The following is a 27524-nucleotide window of genomic DNA, read 5'->3' as shown; positions in this document are numbered from 1 at the left end:
AAAAAAAAAAAAAAAGGCTGTCATGAATGCTGGAAAAAACTAAGTAGAAGGTGACATCTGAGATACAGCATGTGAGAGATGGGAGTGGGGGTGGGGCATGCCCAGGAATAGGTAGCTGGAGCGATAGGTTGACTGAAGAACTTCAAAGAGAAATGACGTAATCCAGACTATCTTGTTTGCTTTGCCAGGATGAAGAGGAATAACTACATGTGTGTCATAAGCATTTTTATCAAGAAAACAGTGGGAGACCTAGGCTTGTGTGTAACGAGGAGTCTTCAAAGGGGTGACGGCAGTGCAGAATCAGACATTAGGGTCTAATGTCCCACTGTATATAAAAGGTAATGCCAGTTGTGGAAGAACAATGTCAGTCAAGATGCATGCAAAGAAACAAATGCTATGAAAAATATCTCCTGATTACACACTCAATGGATGTCCTTTATTTCTGAAAATATGGGTTGTTTTAGTAGGAAACCTCTTTCCTCCTATTTGCAAGCAGCTAACTTAAAGTCCACAAAGAGCCACAGTCTAAGTGTGTGAATTAGCATCAGGTTTTACACATTTCGCTGAGCCCACCTCCTGCAACAGTCTCGCACTCCCTGAACTCCAGCTGCCTGTGTTGGTATCCCTGCAGCCCCAGGGAATTGGTGTCTGCTGTTCTTGCTGTCCTACATAACATCCCTACTACTTCTTGACTCTGATCACAGAGACCTCATCTGCATCTTCCTCAGGAGCCAGGCAATAGTGGCACATCATCCTCTGTAGGCTGTGCTTTTTATTTATGCCCCCCTACAGCTCATACCAACATCTAAATCTGTCTAATTCACATACTTGTGTCTTCTTGCTTATTTTCTATTTTACAAAACAGAAAGATTGTCAGTGGTCAGTATTGATAGGATCCTAATACATTGTCTGCTCAAAACTGTTCCTTTGAACCCTGTAATGCTGTTAGAAGGATTAAGTCTCAGAATGGACAGAAAAGCCTGGGTTGGTCCTTCCTACAGAACATTTTTAGGACCTAGAGCTGCACCTGAAGATAGCATATACTCCGTATTTGGTACTGGCTTAAGTTTTTATTCCAGGAAGTTCCAGGTGGTAGAGTTTGCAAGGAGAGGTTTTATAAGTAAGGGGGGGAGATGAGAATCGAGGTCAATGACTGGCACCTAGATATATTTATCTAGTGCCTGCATCAGTTCTATGGACCCTATTTTAGAAAAACAAAGAATGAAGGGAAACCAGGCACCATCAGGCCCAGTTTAGGCTTTAGTGGTCCTGACAAGTGTCCTTCTAGTGTGCGAGTTGAAGTGAGCAGATACGGGAAATTCAGAAATACAGAACTCCTTGAATCTCTTATGCAATAAGACTCTGGAAACTCTTTGTATGGAGAAAGGATTCTGACTTGAAAACCTGATAATTGTCTCATTGTCTACATTGTATGTCAGAAAGTAGAGGTCCCAAGAGTTGAAGGGTTGGGGTTTATTCCACACTCTGCCCCAGTTTGTGGAAGTCTTTTCAATGTCATAATTCAGAAAAGATGGGACTAAAATTTTATCAACATATAACTTGTCCTGAAAGGATTTGGTCAGGTTCTAGGTTCTCTCTCTCTCTTAACTTATAAGTACACTGTAGCTATCTTCAAACACACCAGAAGATGGCATCAGATCTCATGACAGATTGTTATGAGCCACCATGTGGTTGCTGGGATTTGAACTCAGGACCTCCGGAAGAGCAGTCAGTGCTCTTAACCTTTGAGCCATCTCTCCAGCCCTTAGAACATGCTCTAAGCAAGGAGGCATATGCTTAATCATTTCAGTCCAGCATGTAAGCAGATGTCATGATCACACAGCTGGGAAGGACTCCCTATAGTTCCTGTCTTTAGTATGTCTGAGGTGTATGCCCACACTGTGGCTGGCCACAGGGTGACAATGTCAAAGAGATCTATCCTAGTGCTTGAGGCCTTAATAAAGGTGACAGGCAGGCAGACACGCAGGTAGAATCACATTTCTTAAGAGACCCGAGCTTCTGGGCTTATTTTAAGGAGAATTGATATCGAAGAGAGAAAATTTCTGATTCCAGTTGACAATAGCTTCCAGGGGATGACCTGGTTCTGAGGGTTACAGAGATGTTCCACAGTACTGGCACACATGGGCTATCTTTGGCATTTTATTGCATACTTAAAACTCAATTATTTCTTTTATGACTTAAAATTTGTCATAATGTATAAATTATTTAAACATGTACAGATGAAGTCATACAAACATGTGTAGTATGTCAATATTTTATCAATAAATATAATTAATCAGTTTAAAAACAAAACCTATGCAGGTCCCTGTGTTTTCCAAGAACATATTCCTGGAAACTGCATCAAAAGGATCTGTCACAAAACCAAGGATGCTTTCCATGGAAACAAGGTAATAATCAGGGCTCTTAGTACCTTAAAAATATTAGCTTCAATAAACCACAGGTATAGCCAACCAGTTCATGACACCAAAGATAACACCATCGTCAGATCTCACCAACCCTCGAAATCGTAAGATTTAAGCTTCAGGTTCTCAACAGCAGGCACACATGTGCTTTCTAGATTGATTACACTAGAGGCTTCATTGAACTATAAATGATACAAGTAGCCCCATTGGTAACTACGCTTGGAAAAACTGTAAACAAAATGAAGGTATTAGATAAAATGACATTATGCTGTAGTCAACAGCAGCTGACATAGACTATCTTCAGGTCAGAAAATATCAGTCTATCCTTGTTCAATAACTTAGTGATCCCATTATGTAACATTCTTGTCAACTGGCCATTCATACATTGGTCCACATTTAATATAATATATATATTATATATGTATATATAATGTATATGTATATATATATATTAAATAAATATATATTATGTATATATCTTATTTATAAGGTGGGAATTAGTTTTATGTATAGGGAACTTTTTCAGATTTATTTTTATATGAAAAGCAGGTATATGAACTTAGCTCATGAGACTATGAAGTTACATATAAAATTAGAGTCATTCTTACCAAAACTTGCCCAAACTCTCCTTCTCTATTTGCCCCTTTGAGAACAAAGAAATCCCTTTAAATGGAGGGTGATGTATAAATGTGTGAACTGAGCAACCAATGAGGAGAAAATAATAAGGATGACTACCCAAGGGCGTGTTGGTACCCAAGGGCTGCTCTTGGGCTTTGTTTCCAACACAGAAAGCTCACTCTAAATTGACCTCACTTATTAGTGAAAAAAAATGGTCTTGAGAGCTCAAGCACATCTACAGTAATTCAAAATACCCATAATAATAACAAATATATGAGCTGTCCCTTTATATTTTACAAAATGTTTCCATAAACATAATTTCTCTCCACATCAATTGTTATGGAGTACATGGAAGCATTCCTGAGGCTCACACCATCCGGCTTTTAGTTCCATCCACTCAGCCAGTTCATCATTGACTTGGTGCCTAAGCCACTCACCCACCACCATGTTCGTTGATGGGGTGGGCATACGGTCAGCTGAGGCAGGTTGGTTGCATCTCATCTCTTGTATTAGAAAAGAACCAGCCTCAAAGCACTGCTTGCCTCCAAATGAGTGCTGAGCCTAGCCATGGCAGGGAAGCAAGGAGTTACAAATCAAAGTGGACTGATCCTGCTACAGAGTCAGTATGCAACTCTTGTCAACTCTCTTCATGGTTGACGAGAAGAGGCCTCCAGTGAGAACTGCTCCATTGGATCAGTTTTGACACGAACCATCTCAGCATCAATATTTCTTAGCACAGAGCTTTTCTTTTCTTTTTTTTTTCCCTCAGCAGCATATAGGAATTCTCTCTCAGGGTCTACTTCCTTTTGTCAAGGCTCATGCTCAAGAAAACTTAAGTCGTCACATAGTAGAGAATTCTTTTTTTTTTTTTTTTTGGCATTTGACTGGTTTTGGCAATCTTCTCTTCCTCATTCCAAAGTCTCTTTCCTGCCAAGTTCTGTTCCAGAATGAAAGTCAGCGCTGAAAGGAATAGCAAGTGCCACTCCATGAGAAGCTCAGGAGAACGGTGCAGAGCATAGTCCTGAGGTGGGAACAGACCACAGTCAAGATGAAAGCTGAACCTCACCTGGCTCTGAGAAGCAGTGCTTCCCTCTCTGAGAACCTTTGCTCTCAGGTAGTTGAGACAAACCGTGGACTCTGCTTTGAGTGAAAGATACCAGGTTCACTGTAAGGGCACAGATGATCAAGTCAGAAGTCTAGAACGCCCAAATCAGGAGGGCCATTCCTTTGAAACAAAGCCAACGGGTAGGCGGGCCATGAGTTTTTGAGGTAGCAGATGGCAGGCAATAGCAGCATCCTATTGTCTTAGAAATGGAAAGAAATCTTAAAGACTCCTCTGCTCCAAGTTAAATTTGGCAATGTAGAAAGTAAAGTTCATAGATGGAAAGACATTGTTCATGGTCTCACAGCATTTCAGAAGCAGAGCCTGGGCTGACATTTGGGTCCTCTGACTTGGAGTCAGATACTGTTTTCTCATTACTAGCATTTCTGGACTCTGTACTTCTCCCCTTAGAAGATAAAAAGAGTATCAAGGCTCCACAAGGTGAGCATCCATCAGTTCTGTCCACTGGAAGCAGCAAAGCCATACTCTGAGGTTTCGAGCTGCTACTGTGTGTTTCACCACAAGCTCGTAGAAGAGACTGAGCATCTCTTTACAGATGCCTGTGATGGCACCACCCCTGTCTAAGGCTCTTTAGGTGTGCTCTCTAAGCTGAAAGGAAAGTAAAATCTCTCAGATGAGATAGATCTGGTCCTGGCACTGGGGGAAGTTGTCTGACTTCCTTCCAGGGTTTCTGCAGAGACCATGTCCCACTGACAGATCTCTCTTTTGTGTCTCCGATGGCAAATGGATGGAGCCTGTCCTGAAGAGAACATTACCACTAAACACAGGAAAAAGAAAACAGAGCTCTGTGGCTGGTACAGGGTTGGCCAAGAGAATACATGTCTATACCTAGACAAAGGAAAGAAAGTGAACAAGGGACCAGCAGAGAAGAGAGCAAAGGAAAGAGGGTGGAGTGTCTGAACACGGTTATGGTAGATGCGACCAAGCAAAAAATGTGATCGAGACAGGCACATGTTTTGACAGTATCTGTAAGACGACACTTCAAAGAAGGCATGTTTGGAAACTGAAAATTGAACACAGTAAACGTTTATAGGACAGACTGAAAACAGCAAGGAGACTAGGTCATAGACTTCAGAGACCACCAAGCAAGAGTGGAGACTCCAGGAAGAAGAACTGTTGAGAAACAGAAAATGAAGGAGGAAGCCCTTCTCTCCCCCTGAATTCCTCAAATACCGCCTGCTGGATTCCTGGCGGGAAAGTCCAGTGCGGATTGCCTCATGCTCTTGGAAAGCCTTGGAGAAGAGAGTGCCAGGCCAGCCACATGCACACAAGTAGCAGCTTAGGACTGGCTTCGTTTCAAGCCACAGCTGTCTTCTAGGTCATTGTCCCAGGGGCCTAAGTATCACTGGGCTGAGCAGCCACCAAAGGAGAAGTTGCTGTGAGGTGACACCGACTCTCCCACTGGCCACCACATTCCACTGCATCCCTGGAGGAGAAGAAGATTAAAAAGGCTCAAGTACTGGAATGGAGTCAAGAGATGGTGAGTAGCCACACCCAAAGCAGGCTCCTCGATGCACCATGCAAATAGGCTGCAGCTTAGCTTCTAAACTAGGAGTTCCCGACAATAAACGAGCCATGATTATTCCTGAACAACCTTAACTATTTAAACATAATTAATGTTCAGCCCAAATCTATCCTCCTAACATTTCTTCCCGACAAGCCTGCTGTACATTCCAGACCCACCCCAAATCCTAATCTCTCCTGATGGGATACCTTAAGTGTTCTCTCCCCCAGCCCAACAGATTCTTGTGTGTTCTATCTTCCAGATCATATTCCATAATGAGCACTGTCCTATGAACAAAATACATGTTGTGGGGATGTCCCTTGAAAGGAGCCCAGCTCTTCAGGCACAACAAACAGCACAATATACAGACTAAATAATCAGTTTGCTTATGTGGATACACTCACAGAGATCTCATTCCTATCAATGCTAATATGCTATTGCGAGTAGTTTTAAAAAACCCAAGCTTGTTCCTTGCTTGGTGCCGGCAGATCATTTTTTCCCCATGAATGCCAGAAGATGGGATTGCTCTACATGGAACAACCACCAGGCATCTAGCTCCACCATTGCTCTAATAACTGCCCAGACTATGCCCTTTCTCTTGCTCACCTGAGTTCCCATGGATTGAAAACACCAGGCAGCCTTAATATTTTAAAACCAGCCAGATAACACAGCCACTGGGTGAAGAATCTATTGTTCTAAACTCATCGCTATCCTATGTTAGAATTCTGCTGGTGGTGGAGGTTGTCACAAGTTCTAGTACATGACCTTACATGGTCCATGCTCCTCTCTCCAAAGCCTGCCTGAAAAGTCCTTTCTCTCTTTCCCTCCTCTTCCTTCTGGGACCTAGGAAATTCCACCTCTTTACCTTCATAACAATGATTGGCTTCTGCCATCTTTATTGGCACAATCAAGAAACAATTAGGGAACCAGATTTTAGTTATCAGTTCCTCCCTTAACACTATTGACTAATAATAATGACTTTGTTATCAAATATAAGAACCTGTAGTGGGCACTATCTAGACATTTCAGCTTAGTGTTAGCAAAGGAAAAGTACACAGCAGGGCAGAACATAGTATAACAGTGCACCGTGCTATAACACACACAAGCTTCAACATGTCTTCATCCTATCTGGCTTTGCCTGGTGATATGTTAAAGTGTTTCACCAAAAACTATTCTATTAGAATATGATCACATCTTACATTGAGTTATTTTTGCTCATTTGTACAATGAATGTCTCAGAATTCTAATGAAGTCTACTTTATGCCACACATTTGAAATTTCTAGAGACTTTCTTGAAAAACTGGGTATTGCCACTCTTCTGTAGTTGCCAGAGAACCACTTGGGGCTATGGTCAGTCAACTTTCAAGACATGAGATTTTGTATACTTTGCTTGGAGATATGTGTATGGCTTTTCATTAATCTAGACAGCAATGTCCCCATAATGTTCTTTTCTCTTTAGTTAGCATCTTCTCTTACTGTAGAGAATACACACTCATTCTTTCCAAAATAGTAACATAAAACTATTTCTGACTGCCACTTTCTTTGAACACACTTGGGATTCAGATTCATTCTTGGTTATATATCGTCCTATAATTTTCAAATGCCATTAACTCTTTAGATAACGCAGCATATGCCCTAACATCATTACCCTTTATTTTTATTTATCTCATCTGTTGATATGTCTACAAAGATTTTTTTAAAATGTGAGTATAATGAAGAAAAGAAGGAATAAAGGATTGCTCATATACCATTGGCCAAGCCTTCATAATGGCTGAGCCTCTAATTCCATGGAAGGCACAACCATTTCCTCTCCACAATAGCAAAGGAAGTAGGGGGCTTTAGAACAGGAAAGGGGTGGTATAGTGATGTCACTGGTTTGGAATACTCTCAACTTACATTATTATGCCAGCACAATTAACAGTTAAGACTTTAGTGCAATCTTCCTGAACGTTTTTACACAAGATCAAAATTTATGGAAGATTACATTACATCAGAAGAGATGGTATGTGGTATAAAAGATAACACTGAGTGCGCACTGTTTTGCCATCTCAGGAACCCACTTTGCTGCCAGCTAAAGTCAGGAGCAGGGGCAACTGCCAAGCGCAGCACTAAACAGTAATAACGCAGGGAGTTCTAATGTGGCATTGGTCTGCCAGTGGATGTACCCAGCAGCACAGACTTATTTCTCTGCCTCATTTCCCCCATTTGCTAAGTGAGTAGGAGGAGAATAATCCATAAGATCCTTTGCAGTCCTGACATTCTGATTCCATGAGTAGCAGGGATAGTGGGTGACAGACACGGGCCTTTTGATTGGGTAGCAGTTGTGTGGTGTGTGGGACTGTTCTGCAAAGCTGTGGGTAATTGCATCAAATTTGGCTTTTAATATCCTATTGTTAGCATTTGATACTTTATATTCCACTTAGAGAGAAGAGGATTTTCTGGAAACACAGGGAAGGTAATTTTGCTTTTGTGTCAAAGAATTGAGAAGTCTTCAGTTTCTGAGCTGCAAATTATCTCTCCAAAGCTGTTAAGTGTATCTAAGGGTGTGGGTTCAGGTTCAAAATACAGTGAAACCATAACTGACTGTCCTCAAATGCAGACATGGCCAAGAACATTGACAGAGCTATGCAAAATCCCTGACACAAAACATCATTAAAACAAATTTTCTCCAATAATCTAGCAGGTCAGTTTGAAGTATACAGGGTTTCATTTTATGAACTGGCTGAGCCTCTTTACAATAGATAGCATGTTTTCATCTTTCTTCAAGTTTAATCTTCATCACAAATCTATAAGGAAGGAATGCACAGAATATTTATTTCCATTTAGTAGGAGGGAATAAAGTAGATGTGGATTGATGGATGGTGTGGTGGTTTGATTGACATGTTCTCTATAGGCTCATGTGTTTGAATGTTTGGTCCCCATTTGGTGGCTGTTTGTGGAGGCTTGGGAGGTATACACTTATTAGGAGAAGAATATCACTGGGGACATGCTTACAGATTTCAAAAGATACATACCCTTTCAAGTTAGCTCTTTCTGCTTCCTTTTTGTGGATAAGGATGTGAGCTCTCAGCTTCTGCTCTAACACTAGTCCTGCCTACCTGCCACTGAGCTCCCTGCCACGATGGTGATGGACCCTTATCCCACTAGAGGCAAGTCAAACTAAACCTTTCTTTTCTGTAAGCTATCTTGGTCATGGTGTTTTGTTACAGCAAAAGAAAACTAGCTACTACAGAAATTGGTGGGGCTATTGCTCTGATAGATCTGACCATGACGGGTTTGGAAGATTATGGAAGACTTTGGGACTTTGGCCTAGAAAAGCAGTTGGGTGCTATAATCAGGCTTTAGTGGGGCATCCTAGTAGAAACCTGGAAGACAGTGCTAAGAGCTATATGGATTGTGGAGGAGGTCCAGCTCAAGAGGTTTCAGAGGGAAGCAAGACCTTTAACAGCAACTGGGGTAGAGGCCATTACTACTATATTTTGACTTCTGTTTTGCCCCTGTCCCAAGAATTTCCCTGGGGTTAAATTGAAAAATAATGAACTAATTTACAATTTGGAAGAGACTTCAGTACATCCTAGTGCTGACTCTGCTGCATGGTTATTAGTAATCACTCTTGTGTAGATCTGCAATGAAAGAGAACAGTGGGCCAAGTGGGATACTAGATAGATCATTTGAAGAGAAAAAGAGCACCAAGAAATGTAATGCTGGAGCCAAAGGCCCGTGCTGAAAGAAACAAAGCAATCAAGGAGAAGTCTGAGTCTCAGGGTGATAAAGGAAAGTGTGCCTTCAGAGAAAGATTCCATCCAGCTAAACTCCTACTTGTGAAAGAAAGGGCTTGAAGGAGTTTTCTACTTCTGGCTAGGGTTCTACCCAAATGTGGCAGATACCCACATGGATCCGGTTTTAGAGTCATGAGGGATACTCAAATAAGAGTTGTAGAATCTTCCTCTGTGGCCACTGAAGCCAGGTAGCATGTGGCAGGGCAGTCCCTGAATGAAAGCTCAGAGAGGCTCAGAAGAGGCCCCTAAAGGCCTTTTCGAGAAGCTGTGAAAATGGAGCCTGGATTGCATTGGAGACTCCGATATGTTAGAGGTTCTAGAGCGATGGGATATCTGCTAAGGAGAGCTGTAAACAGGGAGTAGGACCAGCCCAAGAAAGCAATCTATTTTACAGGCAGCCAAACCACAGGGATGAAGCTACTGCAGTCCCTCAACACTAGACATATTCTCCTTAATGTTGGTTAGTCTTTGGTCCGACATTTCTTCACTATGCCCCCTATTTTCTTTTTGAAATGATAAAGTGTACGTTGGGAGTATGGAATTTGTTTGTTTGATTTTTTTTTTTTTATTTTACAGGGGTTAATATATTAAAAGATCGCCAGAAATCTCAGAAGAGACTTTATATTTTAAAATAGTGTTGAGGTGGTATACAAAGCCTATGGGGGACTTTTGAAATTGGAGTAAATGCATTTTGCCTTATGGTATGGTCATGACCTTATGGTGGCCAGGGAGTAGAGTGTGGTAGCTGGAATGAAACGGCCCCCATATGTTCACGTGTTTAAATAATTGAACTATGGTTGGTGGCTCTTTGGGGAAGATTAGAAGGTGTACTCTTGCTGGAGGAAGTATGTCACTGGACGTGACCTTAGTAGTTTCAAAGGTTTCACATCATGTTTAGTTAGTTCTCTCTCCTGTTGTTTGTGGATCAAGAAGGGAACTTCCAGCTGTTATACCAGCACCATGCCTGTTTGCTGCATGTTCCCTACCATGATGGTCATGGATGCTTATCCCTTTGGATCCACTGGATCCATAATTCCCCAGTAAACCTTTCCTTTTCTAAGTTGTTGATTTCCATGGTGGCTGTACCAGTTTGCAGATCCACAAAACAGTAAATAAGGCTTCTCCTTTCCCCCAAATTCTTAACAGCATTTATTGCCAGTTTGTTTGTTTGTCTGTTTATTCATTTATTTTTTTTCTCCTAGAGGGCAATAGGAACAATGGGGGCTCTAACTGGGGAGTGGGTGGTGGTGAGCAGGAAGAAGCAGAGATAAATAACTATTAAATAATTATTCATTGTCTATCATGATGTATAAATAGCAAAGGAACTAGAAGACTGAGTCTTTGTGCAGGTCAAGATATGCCTGTGTTTGTTGGTTTTTCTGTTGTTTTTGTTTTTTTTTGCAGAACCATTTCAAATAGAAGAAAATCTAAATGCATCTAGAAGAACCTGTGTTTAAAGTTGAGACTTGTAGTAAAAAGAATCCTCACTTGCTGTCTTTATTGTACTAGATAAATTATGACTGCCTCACATAATCATTAAAGAATTATAGCACACTGGTCTTTACTTTTTGGCAAAAGGATGAGGCCTACTTACTAGGCCCAGGTAGAACTAGAGAGCCTTACCAAGCCAGCATCACTAAGTGTGTACTGTCCCCCGAAAGACCCCCTAACCCCCTAGACATTGCTCAGGAGAAGCAGGGCAGGTGGGTAAAAGTGTAAAAGGTGCACAAAGAAGATCCCGGGATAAGCTGAGCTTCCACAAGAACGAAAAAGCAACCGGAAGAGAGCCCACAGGGAAAAAAAATTAATTAATTATTGATCAGAGATCTGGAGGCGGGATCAGGGAAGTTTAAAGAGCTCACATCGGAACTGTGCTTGGAGGAAAACTTAACGTTGTGCTGGGAAGGAAATTGAGACAACAGATAAGGTAGCCCAAGTGGGCAGGGGTAGGAAAGCCCAGTGATGATTTAGAGAAGGCTTCCCAAGCACATACACCTACCACAGGAAGAGGAACATGGCTGCAGTGCGAGAAATGAGCAAGAAAACAAGATTGTGTCAGGCCTAGCAGGGCATCTTCTCACCTTTCTTTTCACCTTCAGCAAGTCACAGTGCACAGCTTAAGCTTATACTATCACAGCCCAATCCAGCTGGCATGCACAGTTTAAATCTTCCATGTCTGAATGACCTATCCTAGATTATAAGATGCAAAACAGAGTCTCTTTCTAAGCTCTATTATACATTGCTCCAGAAGGGGAAAAAAAAGGACAAGAAAACCCATATAATTTACTGTGTTGTCAAGGGAAAAATCTCCTAAGATTGCCAAAATGTGTGATGAGCTTTCTGTTCAAGCCTTTTGAAAAGCTGTGAAAGCACTGTATGGAATACAGAGGTTTCCAGGATGGTTTGAGTCATTTGTTGTAGATGGCTCCTGGGTGTGGCACCCAGGAGCAGGACTTGAGCCATCAGAAGTAAATGAGAAACTATGAACACCAAGACATCTTTCTAGAAGGTATCTTGTCTCTGTGCATCTTTGCTGAATCTCTACCTACTAGGACATTGTGTGTGACTCTACTAGAAATGTAATAGCAAGATGTCAAATGAGTTAGAGACCCTGAGTTCTGAACCCAAGATCTGATCTTCCTTTATCCCTCTATTGACTCCTGATGGTCTCTGAGCCTTCTATTTTCTTGTCTATACCACACTGGGTTCAGCAGTATCTCTCGGGTAAGTTTTATAGGACTTTAGGACTTTAGCAAGCCTCATTATGGGATAGCCATTGTAGACATTGGTGTGATGGAACAATGTCCTTGGTTATGTACATATACCCCTATACTAATACCCCCTTTAATCCACAGTTTTGTTTTGCATTGCTACATGTTTGAATAAGAATTAATATGAGTGGATGGTTTGTAAACCTGAAAACAAATTTGCAAACCACTAAATCTGAATTCGTAAACCAGTTCCTCCCATAAGATTCATGTCTTATAGTATGCTAAGATACACGCAAGTAAAATTCAACCAAACTTTGCAACAACAAGTGCTGTTCAAATTGTAGGCTTTCTAGCCTTCAATAATACTGAGATATCATGTGTTGGGAGGTGAGCTAGACAGCGAAGCATTTGAAGAAGAGATTCCATCCTGTTTGGTGACAAAGTTTGGATGCTGAATGTCCCCCAATGGCTTAGTTCCAAGAATGGCATCAGTTAATGTCTTTGAATATATTTCTCTCTCAGTAAATTGGGAACAGTGAAGCCTGCCCAGAGATGATTAAGAACTCAATGTGACAACACACACGATGCATTTAGCTCAATGATTTGCATATAAACCATTAGATAGTAGCTGGTTGATGATAGCCACGAAGATGAAGAGGTAAAGAAATGTCTCCAGATCTGTGGACTTGACCAAGGTTTTCCTCAAAAGCAATCTCAGGCATCCAATAGTTGTATGCTATTGAACTCAGGAGTGAATCTCTCCCTCAGAAAAGTATGAACATTCTTTTTCACATCTTTTTCTTAGTGAGAACCCTCACTAAGGAAAAACAGAATAGCTCCTGAAATGGACTGTATCACCTGCAATGCGTCTCTACTCACTGAAAATTTCTTCAGCTCTTCTCTAATGTCAGCTGAGCACAACAGCTGAAGTGGGCGGTGCTTTTCCCTGCATTTCACTGTACTGTAGGAAGAAAATGGCCTCAAACTATCTCATTCAACTCCCCTCCCCCAACTTTCTCAGAAACTCGGACAACTGATCACATGATGATTCTAGGGACTTAGCTGACACTGCTAAGTGGTCATCCAGTTGTTTCCTTCTGTTTTACAGAAGCACTCAAAGCAAGGCTATCCATTCCACACTGTGCTGGAACACATATTCATAAAACCCCAAACCATTAAGAACAAGCCAGATGTCCCCCTTACCCATACTAGACACTGAAATACATAAAAGCAAGGCCTATGATCTGAATCTTTTGCTCTGTACACAGAATTCTCTGTTCCTTCCTCTGTTCTTTGTACACAATGAATTATCCTATAGGGAAAAAAACAATCACAGTATCTGCCTTCTTTTGAGCACATTCTAGTTGGTCAAGTCCCTGCGTAAGATGAAGCTTCAATGGATCAGAGAACTATCCCATTCCACTGTGGGCTAAGCACACATTTACACGAGACTCTAGTTTCTCAGTGGGTTTCATAGTGTGCTTTGGAGACAATCCCTTCCTGAGCAGCTGCTCTGACTAAATCGAGAGGGCTGTGTCCTTGCCAAGAACATGGTGTAAAGGAACAAGTGCATAGAGCCTGCCTTGTAGGAAGCTTATCTGCAAGGTGGCTGCCAACACCTAACCACAGACATGCAGGATTCTTCCCAGAAGAAATCTCAGTTACCCTCCATAAGGTTTCTTTTCCCTTGTCTTGAGACTGCATTGGTTGAGAAATGTCAACACTGCAGGTGCTGTGCCTCTAGCGTTACTCAAGAACTCTCCAGCTGTCTCCTGGCAAGGACAAGAAGTTTCTCTGTTGTGAATCTCAAAGTTTAAAGAACTTTCTATTTCAGGATAGTCTAGCACTTTAGGGGCATAGAGTTCTTTCTGTAGGGGGCTTCCCTGTGTGCTCTGAGAAGATTAGCATCATTCCTGACCTCTACCCATGAACTGCCTGTAGCAGACCCCAGCTATAACAACATGCATATTGCCAATCGGTAAGCAGAACTGTACCATCGTGACCTGAGAGTTTAAATGCATATTATCTCAGTACCTAAGAAATGGATCCAGGCCTGATCTTCAGGTATTATCTAATACCACTTCCTCATTTTACTGGTTCGGAGGCAGGATAATGGCCGATTGGTGATCAATAAAAGATAAAAATTCCTCCTGGTTTCTGTAGTTCGAAAGTGGTTTCCCATCCTATTGAATGTTAGAACTCTTATTAAAAACTTTAGATTTAAGTGGTGGTGGCGCACGCCTTTAATCCCAGAACTTGGAAGGCAGAGGCAGGCAGATTTCTGAGTTCGAGGCCAGCCTGGTCTACAGAGTGAGTTCTAAGACAGCCAGGGCTACACAGAGAAACCCTGTCTCGAAAAACAAACAAACATAAAAAAACCTTTAGATTTTTGCTGCCTACCCCTAGGTTGTCTTGCTAGCATCTTGCACATGTGACATCCACTCTCGGGTAGTTTTTTTTTAAGCTCCCAAATATGTCTAATGTGCAGTCAGGATTCAAAAACCAGGGGCACCATGCCAAACTGTGCCCATTTCTGACCTTGGATGCTTCCTTCCCTTTGGAAACTTGAACGTGTCCAAGATGGTAATTGTTCTGGGCTTGCCTTGCACACAAATTCCATATACAACCCCTCCTCATGGTTGACATCCATCTCAGAAGGCTGCTACCCAGAACTCTGGTACCCTGAGGGTAAGCAGGCTTGCAATGAAACCAAGGAAAAACTAGAACACACAGAAGGCGCTCAGCCTGTATGACATGACTAGCATGCTTCATGTCAGGTCAGAGAGATGCCAACGGGTAATTAAGAAGCCAGAAGACATCCAATCTGCAATTGTTCAGCACAGAGCGTGGTGTATTCAGTCACTAAATCTGATCTCATGTTGGTTAAACAATTACTTATAAGTTGCACTATATTTAATTAATTTCTGCTTTCGTTTTAGCAGAGGAAAACTCCACATTTCCTACTTAAGGAACAATACTTATTAACTCATTCCTTGTAGGCACTTATCAGGGAATTAGACAAGGGTGTTTTATAAAGATGTGGATAATGTTGTATTATACAATTATTATGATCCCCCCCCCCAATTATTGAATGCTTTCCATACAAGAGGGGTTAGACTTAGCCTGGGCTAGGCTTAGCTTTATACATATGAAATGTTATAAAGTCATTTTGAGAAGGGTCTCATATCCCGACTTTACAGATGAGGAAACAAACCCAGAAAAGTTTAGTGGCTTGTTCCAGGTCATGCTGACACTAAATGGCAAATGGCACATCACTGAAGCCATGGTCTACCAAATTCAAGCATCTGCATCTATCACGCTATATTGGTTGGGGTGTTTGGGGACTCTGTGTCAAAGGTCATCTTCCACCAAGTCAGAGGCAGCAACATGTTCTATGTCACAGTGAAAGGACTAGGGTTTATCTAGTGTACTGGTCCAAAAGTGCTTATCTTGGAAATAATCTTCACCCATTTCATTAATACATCTCTGAATGGTGGACATATTCTGCAGTGAGTTCTAACTTGTACTAAGCCCCAAGTTTTTACAAGCTAAGTAGATGTCTTTGGAAATTGCCTTCAGTGCTTTTCCGGTATGATTCAACAGATCCTGTATTTTCCTGAGAAGCTACTTCTTGTTAAGATTTTGGTAGGGTCAACTTTATTGTTTCAGAGACCAGTGATACTCCAAAGAGACCAAGCACTGGGTTTAAATCTCTGTTGCCACAAAACTGTGAAATGTTTGATAATCTTTTTTTGATTTATTGAGAATGTGCACATGTCAAGAAATGATATAAAAAGTTGAGCTACTTTTGAGCTGTCGTCTGTCAAAAGTAAGTATATGTGAGCTGCAAAGTACAATTTGTATAATTTCAGTGATTCTGCAAACGTGATAATTGCCATTACATTTACACTGAAAACTCATTCTGAGCAACATAAAGGTGAATCTTAGCCAGGTACAATGGATCATTTGAGTAATCCCAGCATGTGGGAATCAGGGGCAAGAAATCAGAAGTTCAAGGTCATCATCCTTGGCTACATAGTAAGTTTAAGGCCAACCTGGGCTACTGTGTAGCATTTTCCTCAGAAATAGAAATATTTCATTCTGCAAGAGGGCTTTGAGACAGATGGTAAACAACTAAAAACAGCTTCAAGAAGTCACTGAAACTTGACTCCTTCTCAAGGGTAAACAGTAAAGACTGTAACCAGATTAACTAGGCTTCTCCTTCTCAAATGTAAACATTAAAGACTCCTGAGAGTAACTCTCAGAAAAGCCAAGCTACAAAGAAGGCTGTAAGATCAGTCCAGCAGCAACCAGCTGAGCTGCCTGGAAGGCTTAGAGAAACTGAATAACTCAGAAAGGACCCTCTCCAAACTGTTGTGCTATCTGCAGGCTGGGCAGTGTGCTCTAGATTCACAGATATTGTGAGCTGTCATCCAATCTTTTGTAGGGTAGGCTTTTGTAATGAAGTCGTCTTTGAGTAATTTCTGCTCCTGTAACCCTTCACCCATATTCCTGTAATTAACCCCAGTAAAATTTATTGGTTGACCAAGTTGGATTTTGGTAGTATCCATACTTTGGTTGTCATGGGTTCATTATCTGGGGCTAACAGATGTGTGTTTTTTTTTAATCCAGGAAAAGTTTTGTCAGTTATGTAAAACTATGTCTCAAAGGGGGTAATTTTAGGATAATACTTAATTATGCTGCTATATAAAGGTAGAAAATGAATAATTAAATAAAAATAAAAGCAAAAGTTAATTAAATAGAAAGAAAATAACACAAAGAATCAATGAATCTATGGACTGGCATTTTGAGAAGATAAACAAGATTGACCATTTGTGGCTCAGTTTAAAAAAGTAATGATCCAAATCAATAGGATCAGGATTATAAGAAAACTTCACAATGGACACCAAAGAAACTCAGAATATTGTAAGGGAAGACTTTAAAAACCTATACTCCATTACGTTAAAATCTAAAAAGAAATGGGCTAATTTTTAGATTCATACAAACCACTACAGTTAAGTCAAGAAACAATCAACAACTTAAACATACCCACAACAACTGGGAAATAAAAACAGTAATAATAAAAAAAGCTTTCAATTAAAAAAAAAAAAAGCCCCAGCCAGATGGATTCACAACAGTTTTAGCAGACTTTTAAAGTAGAGCTATAGTTAATATTTCTTAACTTACTAAAATATTGTAACAGAAGGATAGCTTTCAAATTTCTTTCTATGAAGCAAGTATCACTAATATTAAAAACAGGTGAAGATCCAACAAAAGAAGAAGGATAAGGAGGAAGAGGAGGAAGAGGAAGAAAGAAAATATCACTGATCAACATAGATTAAAAATTCCCACAATAAAATGCAAGCTGAAAGCCGGGTGTGGTGGCACACGCCTTTGATCGCAGCACTTGGGAGGCAGAGGTAGGTGGATTTCTGAGTTCAAGGCCAGCCTGGTCTACAGAGTGAGTTCCAGGACAGCCAGGGCTACACAGAGAAACCCTGTCTCGAAAAAAAAAAAAAAAACAAAAAAACAAAAAACAAAAAACAAAAAACAAAAACAACAACAACAAAAAAGCAAGCTGAATGTGTGCACACATGACAAAGTTCACCCATCACCTTCAAGTTGGCTGTATCCCGAGACTCAAAAGATATTCAACTTATATAAGTCAATAAACCTTCACAATACAAAAACCACACAATCATTTCAATAGATGCAGAAAAAGCCTTTGATAAAAAGCAAATTCCTACACAATAAAAGCTCTAAAGAGAGCAGGACTGGAGAGAAGACACCTCAACATAATTTTGAAAAGCTATGACAAGCACAGTCAACATCATTTCAAATGGAGAGAACCCCAAAGCTATCTCTCATTAAAATCAAGAACAAGAGATGGTTTCCACGGTCCTCCTTCCTTTTCAACACAGCCCTTTAAGTACTGAGCTACAGCAGTAAGAGAAGGGAATATAAGAGGCAAAATCAGGAAAGGAAGAAGTCAAATTACCCCTATTTGCATACGATATAATGTTAGAAAGAAAAGCTTCCATGAGAAACTTCTAGAAGTGATCAACACTTTCAACAAAGTGATAATGATTCAAGATCAACTTGTGAAGAAAAAAAAATCAGTAGCCATTTTATTCACCAACAACAAATACTTAGAGAAAGAGATCATAAGAACACGGCCAATCATAATAAACTTCCTCAGATAGACATAAACCTATGTGTGAAAGTGAAAATTTTATATAATGCAAGCTTTAAATGTCTGAAAAAGGAGATTGAGGAAGACACTAGAAAAATGGAAAAGACCTCCCATGCTTATAGAAAGAATCAGTCCTACTCCATGTTGTGAAATGACCATTCTATCACAATTCCAATGTGACCTGAATCAAAATCTTCATGAGTTTTCACAGAAGCCCCCCCACCCTTCCAAAAGCCTCAGATATACATATCCAAAACAGTAAAAGTGTAAAAGGAGTGATGCTACTGGAATTCCAGATTCCAAGCTGTATTACAGAGTTCTAGCAATGACAACATCAAGGTACTAGCACAACAGACATGTAGACCAATGGACAAAATAGAAGGTCCAACCATAAGTACACAAAATTACGCCAAAGATGTCCACTAGAGAAAAGACATCATGGTGCCAGGAAAACTGAAGGCACACACACAGAGACCCATAATCTATCACCTTGCACACATGTCAACGCTCTGTGGATCAAAGACCTCACTGTAAAACCTGAGACCCTGGAACTGCTAGGAGGAAACTTGGGTAGCAGCTGACGTGATGTAGGGGTAGGAAAGGATGCTCTGACTTGGGTTCCACACAAGGACTAAGGTCACAGCTGACACACAAGACATCATGAAAACTATATGCTTCTGGACAGCAAAGGAAGAGAGCAAGCAAATAAAGAGGAATCCCATAGGGCAGGAAAGCATGTTTATCTGGCTTATCTCATAGAGGATAAGAGTGCAGAATATCCAAAAATATGCAAAAAAAAAAAAATAGAGTCTACCTTAGATGTAGCTCTACCCTATGGTGCAGCTATACCAGTTCTTGGCATAGGCACCATGGACAGGCTATGCTACTCCATAGGTACTTGGTAGCCATGTTCCTTGTTTCTCTATTCTCAAGAGTCAGGAAGTGGAAACAACCTACATATCAGTCACCTGATGAATGGATAACATAACTTTGGTATGTATGCATAAAGGATTATTATTCAGCTATGAAAAAATGAAATCACATTTTTTTCCAGGTAAATAGGTAAAGCTAGAAAATAGACTGAGTGAGATAACCTAGATCCAATAAGATAAACACCACATAATTCTCTCTCATTTTGTGGTTCTTTGCTCTTTTTTTTTTAAAAAACATATTTTTATTGATTATTTGGGAAGTTCACATAATGCATCCTGATCACCCTTACTTCTCAGTCCTCCCAGGTTCATCTCTACTCTTGTGACCTCCCCTCCCCCATTTTTTTTTTTTTTTACAAAGCATGTGCAATTTGCATTGTCCATGTAGTCACTGGAACATGGTCAAACTTCCAGTAGCTAGCCCTTTAATGAAAAATGAGCCCTTTCCCACCCTTACCCATCCCCACCAGTAACCCCCTATTGTGGAGGACTACACTTATATCCTTATCACAATTTTTTCTTTCTTTTTTTATTATTATTATTTTCTTTATTTACATTTCAAATGCTATCCCGAAAGTTCCCTATATGCCCCCGTCCCTGCTCCCTTACCCACCCACTCCCACTACTTGGCTCAGGCCTTCCCCTGTGCTGGGTCATATAAAGTTTGCAAGACCAAGGGGCCTCTATTCCCAGTGATGGCCGAGTAGGCCATCTTCTGCTACATATGCAGCTAGAGACACAAGCTCAGGGGGTACTGGTTAGTTCGTATTATTGTTACACCTACAGGGTTGCAGCCCCCTTCAGGTCCTTGGGTACTTTCTCCAGCTCCTCCATTGGGGACCCTGTGTTCCATCCAATAGCTGGCTGTGAGCATCCACTTCGGTGTTTGCCAGGCACTGGCATAGCCTCACAAGTGAGACTATAACCTGGGCTAAGCAAAGAAACCAGCATAGTAAAAGCTAGATGGATCTTCAGACATGGCGATAGTAGGATGCGGAGGCTGTAAACGAAGAAGTGGAAAATTCAGGACAGACTTTAGTGGGGAGGAAAGAAGAGTAATAGAAAGGAAGTCAGGGAGAAGGAATAAACAATCCCAAAGCTGTTTGAAAAAGCCCTAGGGAAACAATTTATCATGGAGGTTTGAATGAAAACGGTCCCAAAGGCTCAAATGTTCGAATATTTGGTCCTCACCTTCTGGAATTTTTTAGGAAGGATTAGGAGGCCTTGCTGTGTGCCCTTGTTGGAGGAGGGTGCCCTTGTTGGGGTGGACTTTGAAAATTGTCCACAGTTTCCCCAAGTTCTTAGAAACTTAGGATTGTGACATATTCTAGATCTGAGTACCTCAGTGGGGATCCTAGATGTCTAAGCCTGGTGGGACAGCTGATTTTGAGATTTCAAAGACTCATTCACACCCAGCATGCACTCTGCCTTCTGACTGTCGTTTTGTGATATGAGCTTTCAGTTGTTCCTGCTCTGTGCCTCCTTCACTAGGGACTCTAACCCTCTGAAATCAGAAGCTGACTTCATTGCTTTCTTTTCTCCTTTGCCATCGTGCTTTGTTATAGCAATATAAAAATGATTAATACATTGATGTTTATTTAAAACATATAATTTACACACACACACACACACACATACACATAAACACAGGTTAAATAAATTTAGGTCACTTAGGATAATAATGCTACCCCCGAGAGCCGTACACTAGCTAACAAAACATCCCAGCACCAGGTATAGAAAACCCTTCAGGTTGTTGATAAAGAGAGTCCAAACGATTTGCATATATAGGCTATGATTATTGCCCTTGGTTGTCTACCAGAATGTGAAGGTAAGAACTTATAGACAAAAACACCACACACTTCACACAAAGGACATGGAGGATTTGTACTGGAAGTCATCTGGACGTCTCCTCCCTGAAGACTAGCTTGCACATTGTCTGAGGGTGCTATGGAACCGGCCATGAGAGAAAACAAACAAATAGTCCCACTAGCTGAAAAGCCTAAGAACCACACAATGTCAGTATGGTAAGAGAGACTCAAGGCTGCAATTGTGACGCTTAATATCTTCCAGTTAAACAACAGCCATCTTCTTGGGCGTGTGACCCACTCAATATGATGCATTCTAAATACCTATCTTTATATCCACAGGGAAGTACAGCTCTCATTACACCAAATGCTACACTTTGCAGCATATAGAGGCCATCGCAGGAAGCCTTAACTTGTCAAAATGAAGAAAATAAGTAACCACTGGATGTCCAACTCCAGCTGACACATCTTCAACATAACTCCTACACCCTAGGCTCAGTAAAGATCACAGAAGTGGGGACAGAGGGATGGTAAGAGCCAGAAGATCAGGATGTCTGCTGTGAGACTATGTCTTCTATATATGACAGGGAAGCTAAATTCATGAAATCTAAGCAACATGCTTGCCTCAACACAACTTGTATAATGGCAGTACTAGATCCTGTCTCAACATAGATGGTGGGCATCTCACAAGACCCCACCCTGGATAAAGAGTTAGAGGTAACTGAGGCTACTAAGAGACGGATAACCAGTCTGCTCAAGGACAAGCCCCCTGATAGATTAGCCAATCCCAAATGGTCAGCCCTAAATTCATGTACATATGCGCAGTACTCAAGAGACTCAGCAGGTTGTATTAATGTATACATGTGTGTGTGTGCACGCATGTGTATGACAAAATAATAATAATTTAAAAAGAAGAGGCCGTGAATTCAAGAGAGAGTTGTGGGAGAGACATGATGAGATTGGGGAAGAAAGTGGTGGAAATGATGAATTATAGTATGCATATATTCTCAAAAAATTTTATAATAATAATAATAATTAAATTTTATTCTACATAAAGGTACACAGTAAGCAATGACAATAAATAACCAGGTAACAGAGACTGATGCAAGGAAAAGACTATATTTTAGTGCCTTTAATGGCAATTTTCCTGCCCTCTGAACCAGTAGGCCAATATGTTCATTTTATATTGAGCTATAAATTACGCTGACCATGAAGAAGATTAAGGGAGATGAATGAGGGCATCCACATCCATTCTTGATTTAAATTAAATTGATTCTGGCTCAGTTCAATGAGTAAAATGTTGACTTCAATTGTAACCTCCAAGTTCAGGGTAAAGGCCATAAAAATGTTGTTTAAATGTCAAACATCTTTCTAACATTAGTAGAACTCTCCCAGGACCTCAAAGGAACCAAATCTAAAATATTTGTTCATCTGGGGATGGGGATTCTTCCAATTCAAAAGTATAAAAAGCTTTATTTTATTTTTTTAAAGGAACTCAAGGGATTCTGGTAGGTTGAAGTCAAATGTTGATAAGTGGATTCATGGTGGAAAAAAATAATGATTTTAATAGCCACACCTATGTGTTTGAAAAAATTGTTGTAGTATATAATCTATTTACGCCCTAGAATATTTATTTATCCTGCAGATATACTGATAAATGTTTATATCCAAGGGAAACCTTAGAAAATTAAAGAGACAACTGCCTGTCATCTTGTATAGACAGTCTATTGGGGAAGGGGTGGTCTAACAGAAAACACACTACGTTTTAGAAAATAAGTTCTGATAATTGTTTGTAAGGGAAATAAAAGTGGGCAAAATCTCCAAGGAATTTCATTTTTCTGCTTTGGTGGGGAAAGGATGGGGTTCTCATTCTCTTTTCCTCTCCATTTTCCCTCTCTTCTTGCCCTCATGTTTTCTCTTCTGATTGTCAACAAATCTGCATTTACTTATCCCATGCTTAGAAATATAGAGGGTTGATATACACAATTGATATATACATACCATATATATGTATATGTACATATAATATCATATATATATATATATATATATATATATATATATATATATAAAAGCTTATGTAAGATAGAAACATGAGTTAAGTCTAGGAGAAAGATATATTGTATCCCCTTTCAGAGGAAACCCTTCTTTGCCTCTGAAACTGTGGTGTCTAACAGAACTGTCTCCATTCTCTGAAACATTGTACAATTGTATTATTCAACACAGAAACCACTCATGTGGCTATTAATACTAAGAATGGGGCCAATACCACCAGGGAAACAATGGGTTTTTTTTTGTTTTTTTTTCATTTTATGAACATTAAAATGTTAATAATCACACGCGGCTCATATTTACACCACTGTACAATATATTTGTAGACAATGGAAAGCCATCTACCAGGAGTGTTGGGACCAGATTACAGAAGATTACAGCCAAGAACCAAGCTAGGTAGCAAGCTCTTTGGGATTCGGAAGTTTTCCCACCTTTCTAGAAGCTGAGAACTGAGTAAGGATCTAAGATATCTGAAGTTGGAGATTCAAGAAAGAGCTCTAAGCCTGGTTGACCAGTCATCTCATATCTAAATCTAAACCACTGACGATTCTGTCTGTGTAATCTAGCCCTGTCTACTCTTAGAGCTCTCTATCCCATGTAAACATGTATTATGTTAGCAAAATCAAATTGCCAAGGAGCCTCTGATCAAATCAATGTGGCTTGTCTCTACCTTTTGTCACCTAGTTATTGGGGTCACAAGGCAAAGCTATGTGTTCTTATCATGTTTCTCAGCTGAAGAGACATCTGGCTTGAAGCAGGACTGCCCCAAGACAAAATGCTAGTGCATTTTGTTACCTAACGTACAGTTAATATTTACCCATATGGAGACTTTATCAGACCCTAAGAACTGCAAGTACGTGTCAAAACCAAAAGTCCTGAAACAAAAGCAATGGCATCAGACACTGGCCATCCTTCCTAGTCAGTGCAAATATAAACTGGTAGATCTTACAGTTCGTGATGCAGAAAATTTGTCTTGGTAGAAATATCATTTTATTAGTCTAGCCCTGATTTGCTGAGTAGGGCCTGGGAATCTGTTTTGCTAAGTAATTAGATTATTCTAATGCAACTCAACTGTTGATCATACATATGTAAGTCTGATCTGTAATATATCAGTTCTCCCTGAGTCACAGAAATTCACTGTAATGTGGTAGAAGATGAGCCTATTTAAGGAAATAAAGACGTAGGCAACGTGGCTGGGAGTAGGGAAACATAAAACTAAGAATCTATTTGGTTCTGTTAGACTTAAGATTTTTAAGAGGTATCTACATGGGATTGTCCAGCAAGCAAAACTAATCTGGTCTTCAGGTCAGAGGAAGCTATGGCTGAAGATAAAAGTCTTCTTTTATCGTAATCTTTAAAAGAAGTTGGCATGAAGATGGCAATGAGATTCATGAATGGGACACTCACATGAGTGTTGAGAATAACTTCCTGAGAACTGGTGGGCACAGAGAGAAAGGGATGAGTAGGTGAGGAAATGCAGGATCTGCTATAAATTAGGAAGTAGATCAGGAAATCGCAATATTTAGGAAAGTGAATGCGAGGAGTTCTTGAAGAAAGAAGCTAAAATGAGTGTAAGTGGTCAAGTAAAAATGTGGCTTTCAAAACTTGAAACTTCTATTATTTGGTTAACCAAGGTCAAAACCCAAGCAGAAGTTGGGAAGCTACATTTGAAAATAATACAATGAAGGACTAGTATCCAAAACTTGACCGATGCACAGAAATCAATAAGAAAAACACATATACTTTAATGGTGGGATATAGAGAAATCGGTTTCAACTGACTAGGCCAATCTTCATGCTGGCTAGCTTTAATAGTGCTAGAAGGGACTGAGAAGGTTGCCAAGGGAGAAAAGAGATCAGTGGACTTATCTAGCACTGGACCATGCATGCTGAGATACTGACCTGCCAGGTAAGATGTGGTCACTTGTGTAGCAGTGGCAGAATTGTTTATGGGGCTACCAACTGATCCCCACCAGCTCCACAGGAGGTATACATGCCTGATACTATAAATATAGTCCAATCCCATGGTAATCCCATGATATCCTAAGTTGCAGAGGTTAACATACTGTTTTTGTTTGGTTGCTAGCTAAATGGCCACATTTATGGTCAAACTGCTTTTCCAAATAGTTACGCTTATACCCATAGATCTGTGATGCCATCAATCTTGGTAAGGGAAGCTTCTTACTTAAGAGGGTAGTAGTAATGCAGAGACTTAGAACTGTTCAAAATACTAAGAATAAGCTAAGACTGGGTGCTAACTCTAAACAGGAGATTGTTATCAAGTCCCCTGCTCTACAGTTCAGGGTACATCACGGAAGAGGATGTAGAAAGAACGTAAGAGCTGGGAGATGGTGATGAGCACTCTGGGAGGCTGTCTTCTGGATATGCTATGCTATGCTATGCTATGCTATGCTATGCTATGCTATGCTATGCTATGCTATGCTAAGCTATGCTATGCTAAGCTATGCTATGCTATGTTATGCTATGCTATGCTATGCTATGCTATGCTATGATGTAACCATTGCACTCACAAAGTTTGGCTTGCCTGCATAAGATTTACACAAGATCAAGCCAGAAGGTTAATATGGAATGAGAAGGAGAGACAAGGGACAAGTAAAACCAAGGTTGTTTGATAAAGCTTCAAGAAATCCCATTGTTTTCTATTTACCTAAATTTATAATAAGGCATTACATATCAGGAATTTAAACTGCTGACAATGCTCCCCACAGGAACCATAAACTAGCAAAAAACACCAGTGCCAGAAACAAGAAACCTCCTTCTGATTGGTTAGTCAAGGTATTCCAAGTGACTCCCCAAACAATATGGATTATCAATGTAGCCCCTCAGGGATTGAGGTTGGCAGCAGCGGGGGGGGGGGGGATTGCTAACGACGACATTGCACTGAAAAGACTCAAATGGACTCATGATTCAAGCTGAATCTGACCTGAAAGTCTCTTTGCTGTCATCTAGCTTCCACAGTTCCACAAAATACTATGGTATCTGCCAAGGGAGAGAAGCAATTAAACAGTCCTGTCCAGCTGGAACATCTAGGAACCATGACAATTACCAGCATGGATGGGCATGCATCAGGGTTCAGTAAGTGGCACTCACGTGTTGATGACAACCAACAGTTGTCTACTTGGACTTAAGGCACACTCAACAGGAGAGAAATTATAGACTGGAAACCTAGTCTGGTGCTGCCATCTAATAAGACCACAGACCTTAGAAAAGGAGTTAGAGGTAGGTGTTGTGTTGGATATGATCAAGATACATGTTGCAATTAACAAAGCTGAAAGGAGCGGATCTGAGAACACTTTGACACTAGGTATATTTTTTTGTTTTGTTTTGTTTTGTTTTGGTCTTTGGTCTTGCTTTGGTCTAGCATTTCTCTATTATGTTATCTTTCCTCACTTTTGAATGGTAATGTATAGCCTGTGTCACTGTATGTTGAAAGTATGTGATCTTTCCTTTTTATTGGGATTTTACATCCTGTGAAAACACAGATATTTATATTATGAATCATTAACAGGAGCAAAATTATAGTTATAAAGTAGCAACATGAATAATGTGTTGATTGGGGATCACCACAGAGTGAAGAAGTCTATGAAGGGGTCCCAGCATTAGAAAGGTGAAGAACCTCTGTGTTAAAGGAACAGAGCAGTAAAATGACTCCTTACAACATTCTGCCTTACTCATAAGTCAGTGCCTTGCTCAGTCATTATCAGAGAAGCTGCCTCCTGCAGTAGATGGGAACACAGAGACCCACAGTGGAACAAAGTGCAGAGAGTGAGAGAGCTTGGAACATGCAGTCCTAAATGGGCTATCTCCATCCAATCCCCCTCAGAGCTCAGAGAACTCTGGAAGGGGAGGGGGAAAGATCGCAAGAGACAGAGGGGATGGAAGCCACCAAGGAAACAAGGCTTTTTAAATCAGTAAAGTTTTCATACAAATGGATGCACAGAGCCTGTGATAGCATGTCCAGTCGCTGCTAACGTAGATGCCAGAGGGGATCACAGGCCCAGCACAACACAAAGCAAATCTGATAGCATTTTTAGGAAGATCCTCGACTCTTGATGTTTTATCTGGGCATTATTCTTTTTTCTTTTTTCCTTACAGGTCTTTAGCATATTTATTATGTGTTTTTATGGGATTTCTGCATGTGGTTGTGTGTGTGTGTGTGTGTGTGTGTGTGTGTGTGTGTGTGTAAGTCTATATGTGTTTCTTTTGCTTTTTCTTTGGATCTCTTGATTCCAGGTTGTCTGCTTTATCCTATTCTTGTTTGTTTTTATATTTTATCATATTTATTATTATTTTTAAAATGCCTATAAATATATATGAGAGAGAGGAGGCAGACAGACAGACAGACACACACACACACACACACA

At 40.4% G+C, this 27524-nt stretch overlaps 1 protein-coding gene across 6 annotated transcripts in view; it reads right to left on the bottom strand.

Annotated features, from left to right (window-relative positions):
* Htr4 (5-hydroxytryptamine receptor 4) overlaps positions 1-27524 on the bottom strand; it is a 181122-nt gene that overhangs the window by 26573 nt on the left and 127025 nt on the right. Inside the window, exons 6-7 of one of the 6 annotated variants that reach the window (XM_021214462.2) lie at positions 23958-24015; positions 2151-5590 (exon numbers count right to left, since the gene is read on the bottom strand). The exons of 3 other annotated variants lie outside the window; for them this stretch is intronic. In XM_021214462.2, coding sequence (XP_021070121.1) covers positions 5507-5590; positions 23958-24015 — 142 coding nt within the window. In that variant the 3' untranslated portion in view covers positions 2151-5506. Of the gene's footprint in view, positions 1-2150; positions 5591-23957; positions 24016-27524 lie in introns of those variants that run through there. 2 more of the 6 variants (XM_021214463.1, XM_021214461.1) reach the window with 2 other exon arrangements.

Source organism: Mus pahari, chromosome 15 (assembly GCF_900095145.1).
Source record: "Mus pahari chromosome 15, PAHARI_EIJ_v1.1, whole genome shotgun sequence".
NCBI classification, from domain to species: domain Eukaryota; kingdom Metazoa; phylum Chordata; class Mammalia; order Rodentia; family Muridae; genus Mus; species Mus pahari.
This window is presented reverse-complemented; position numbering and strand designations above follow the sequence as displayed.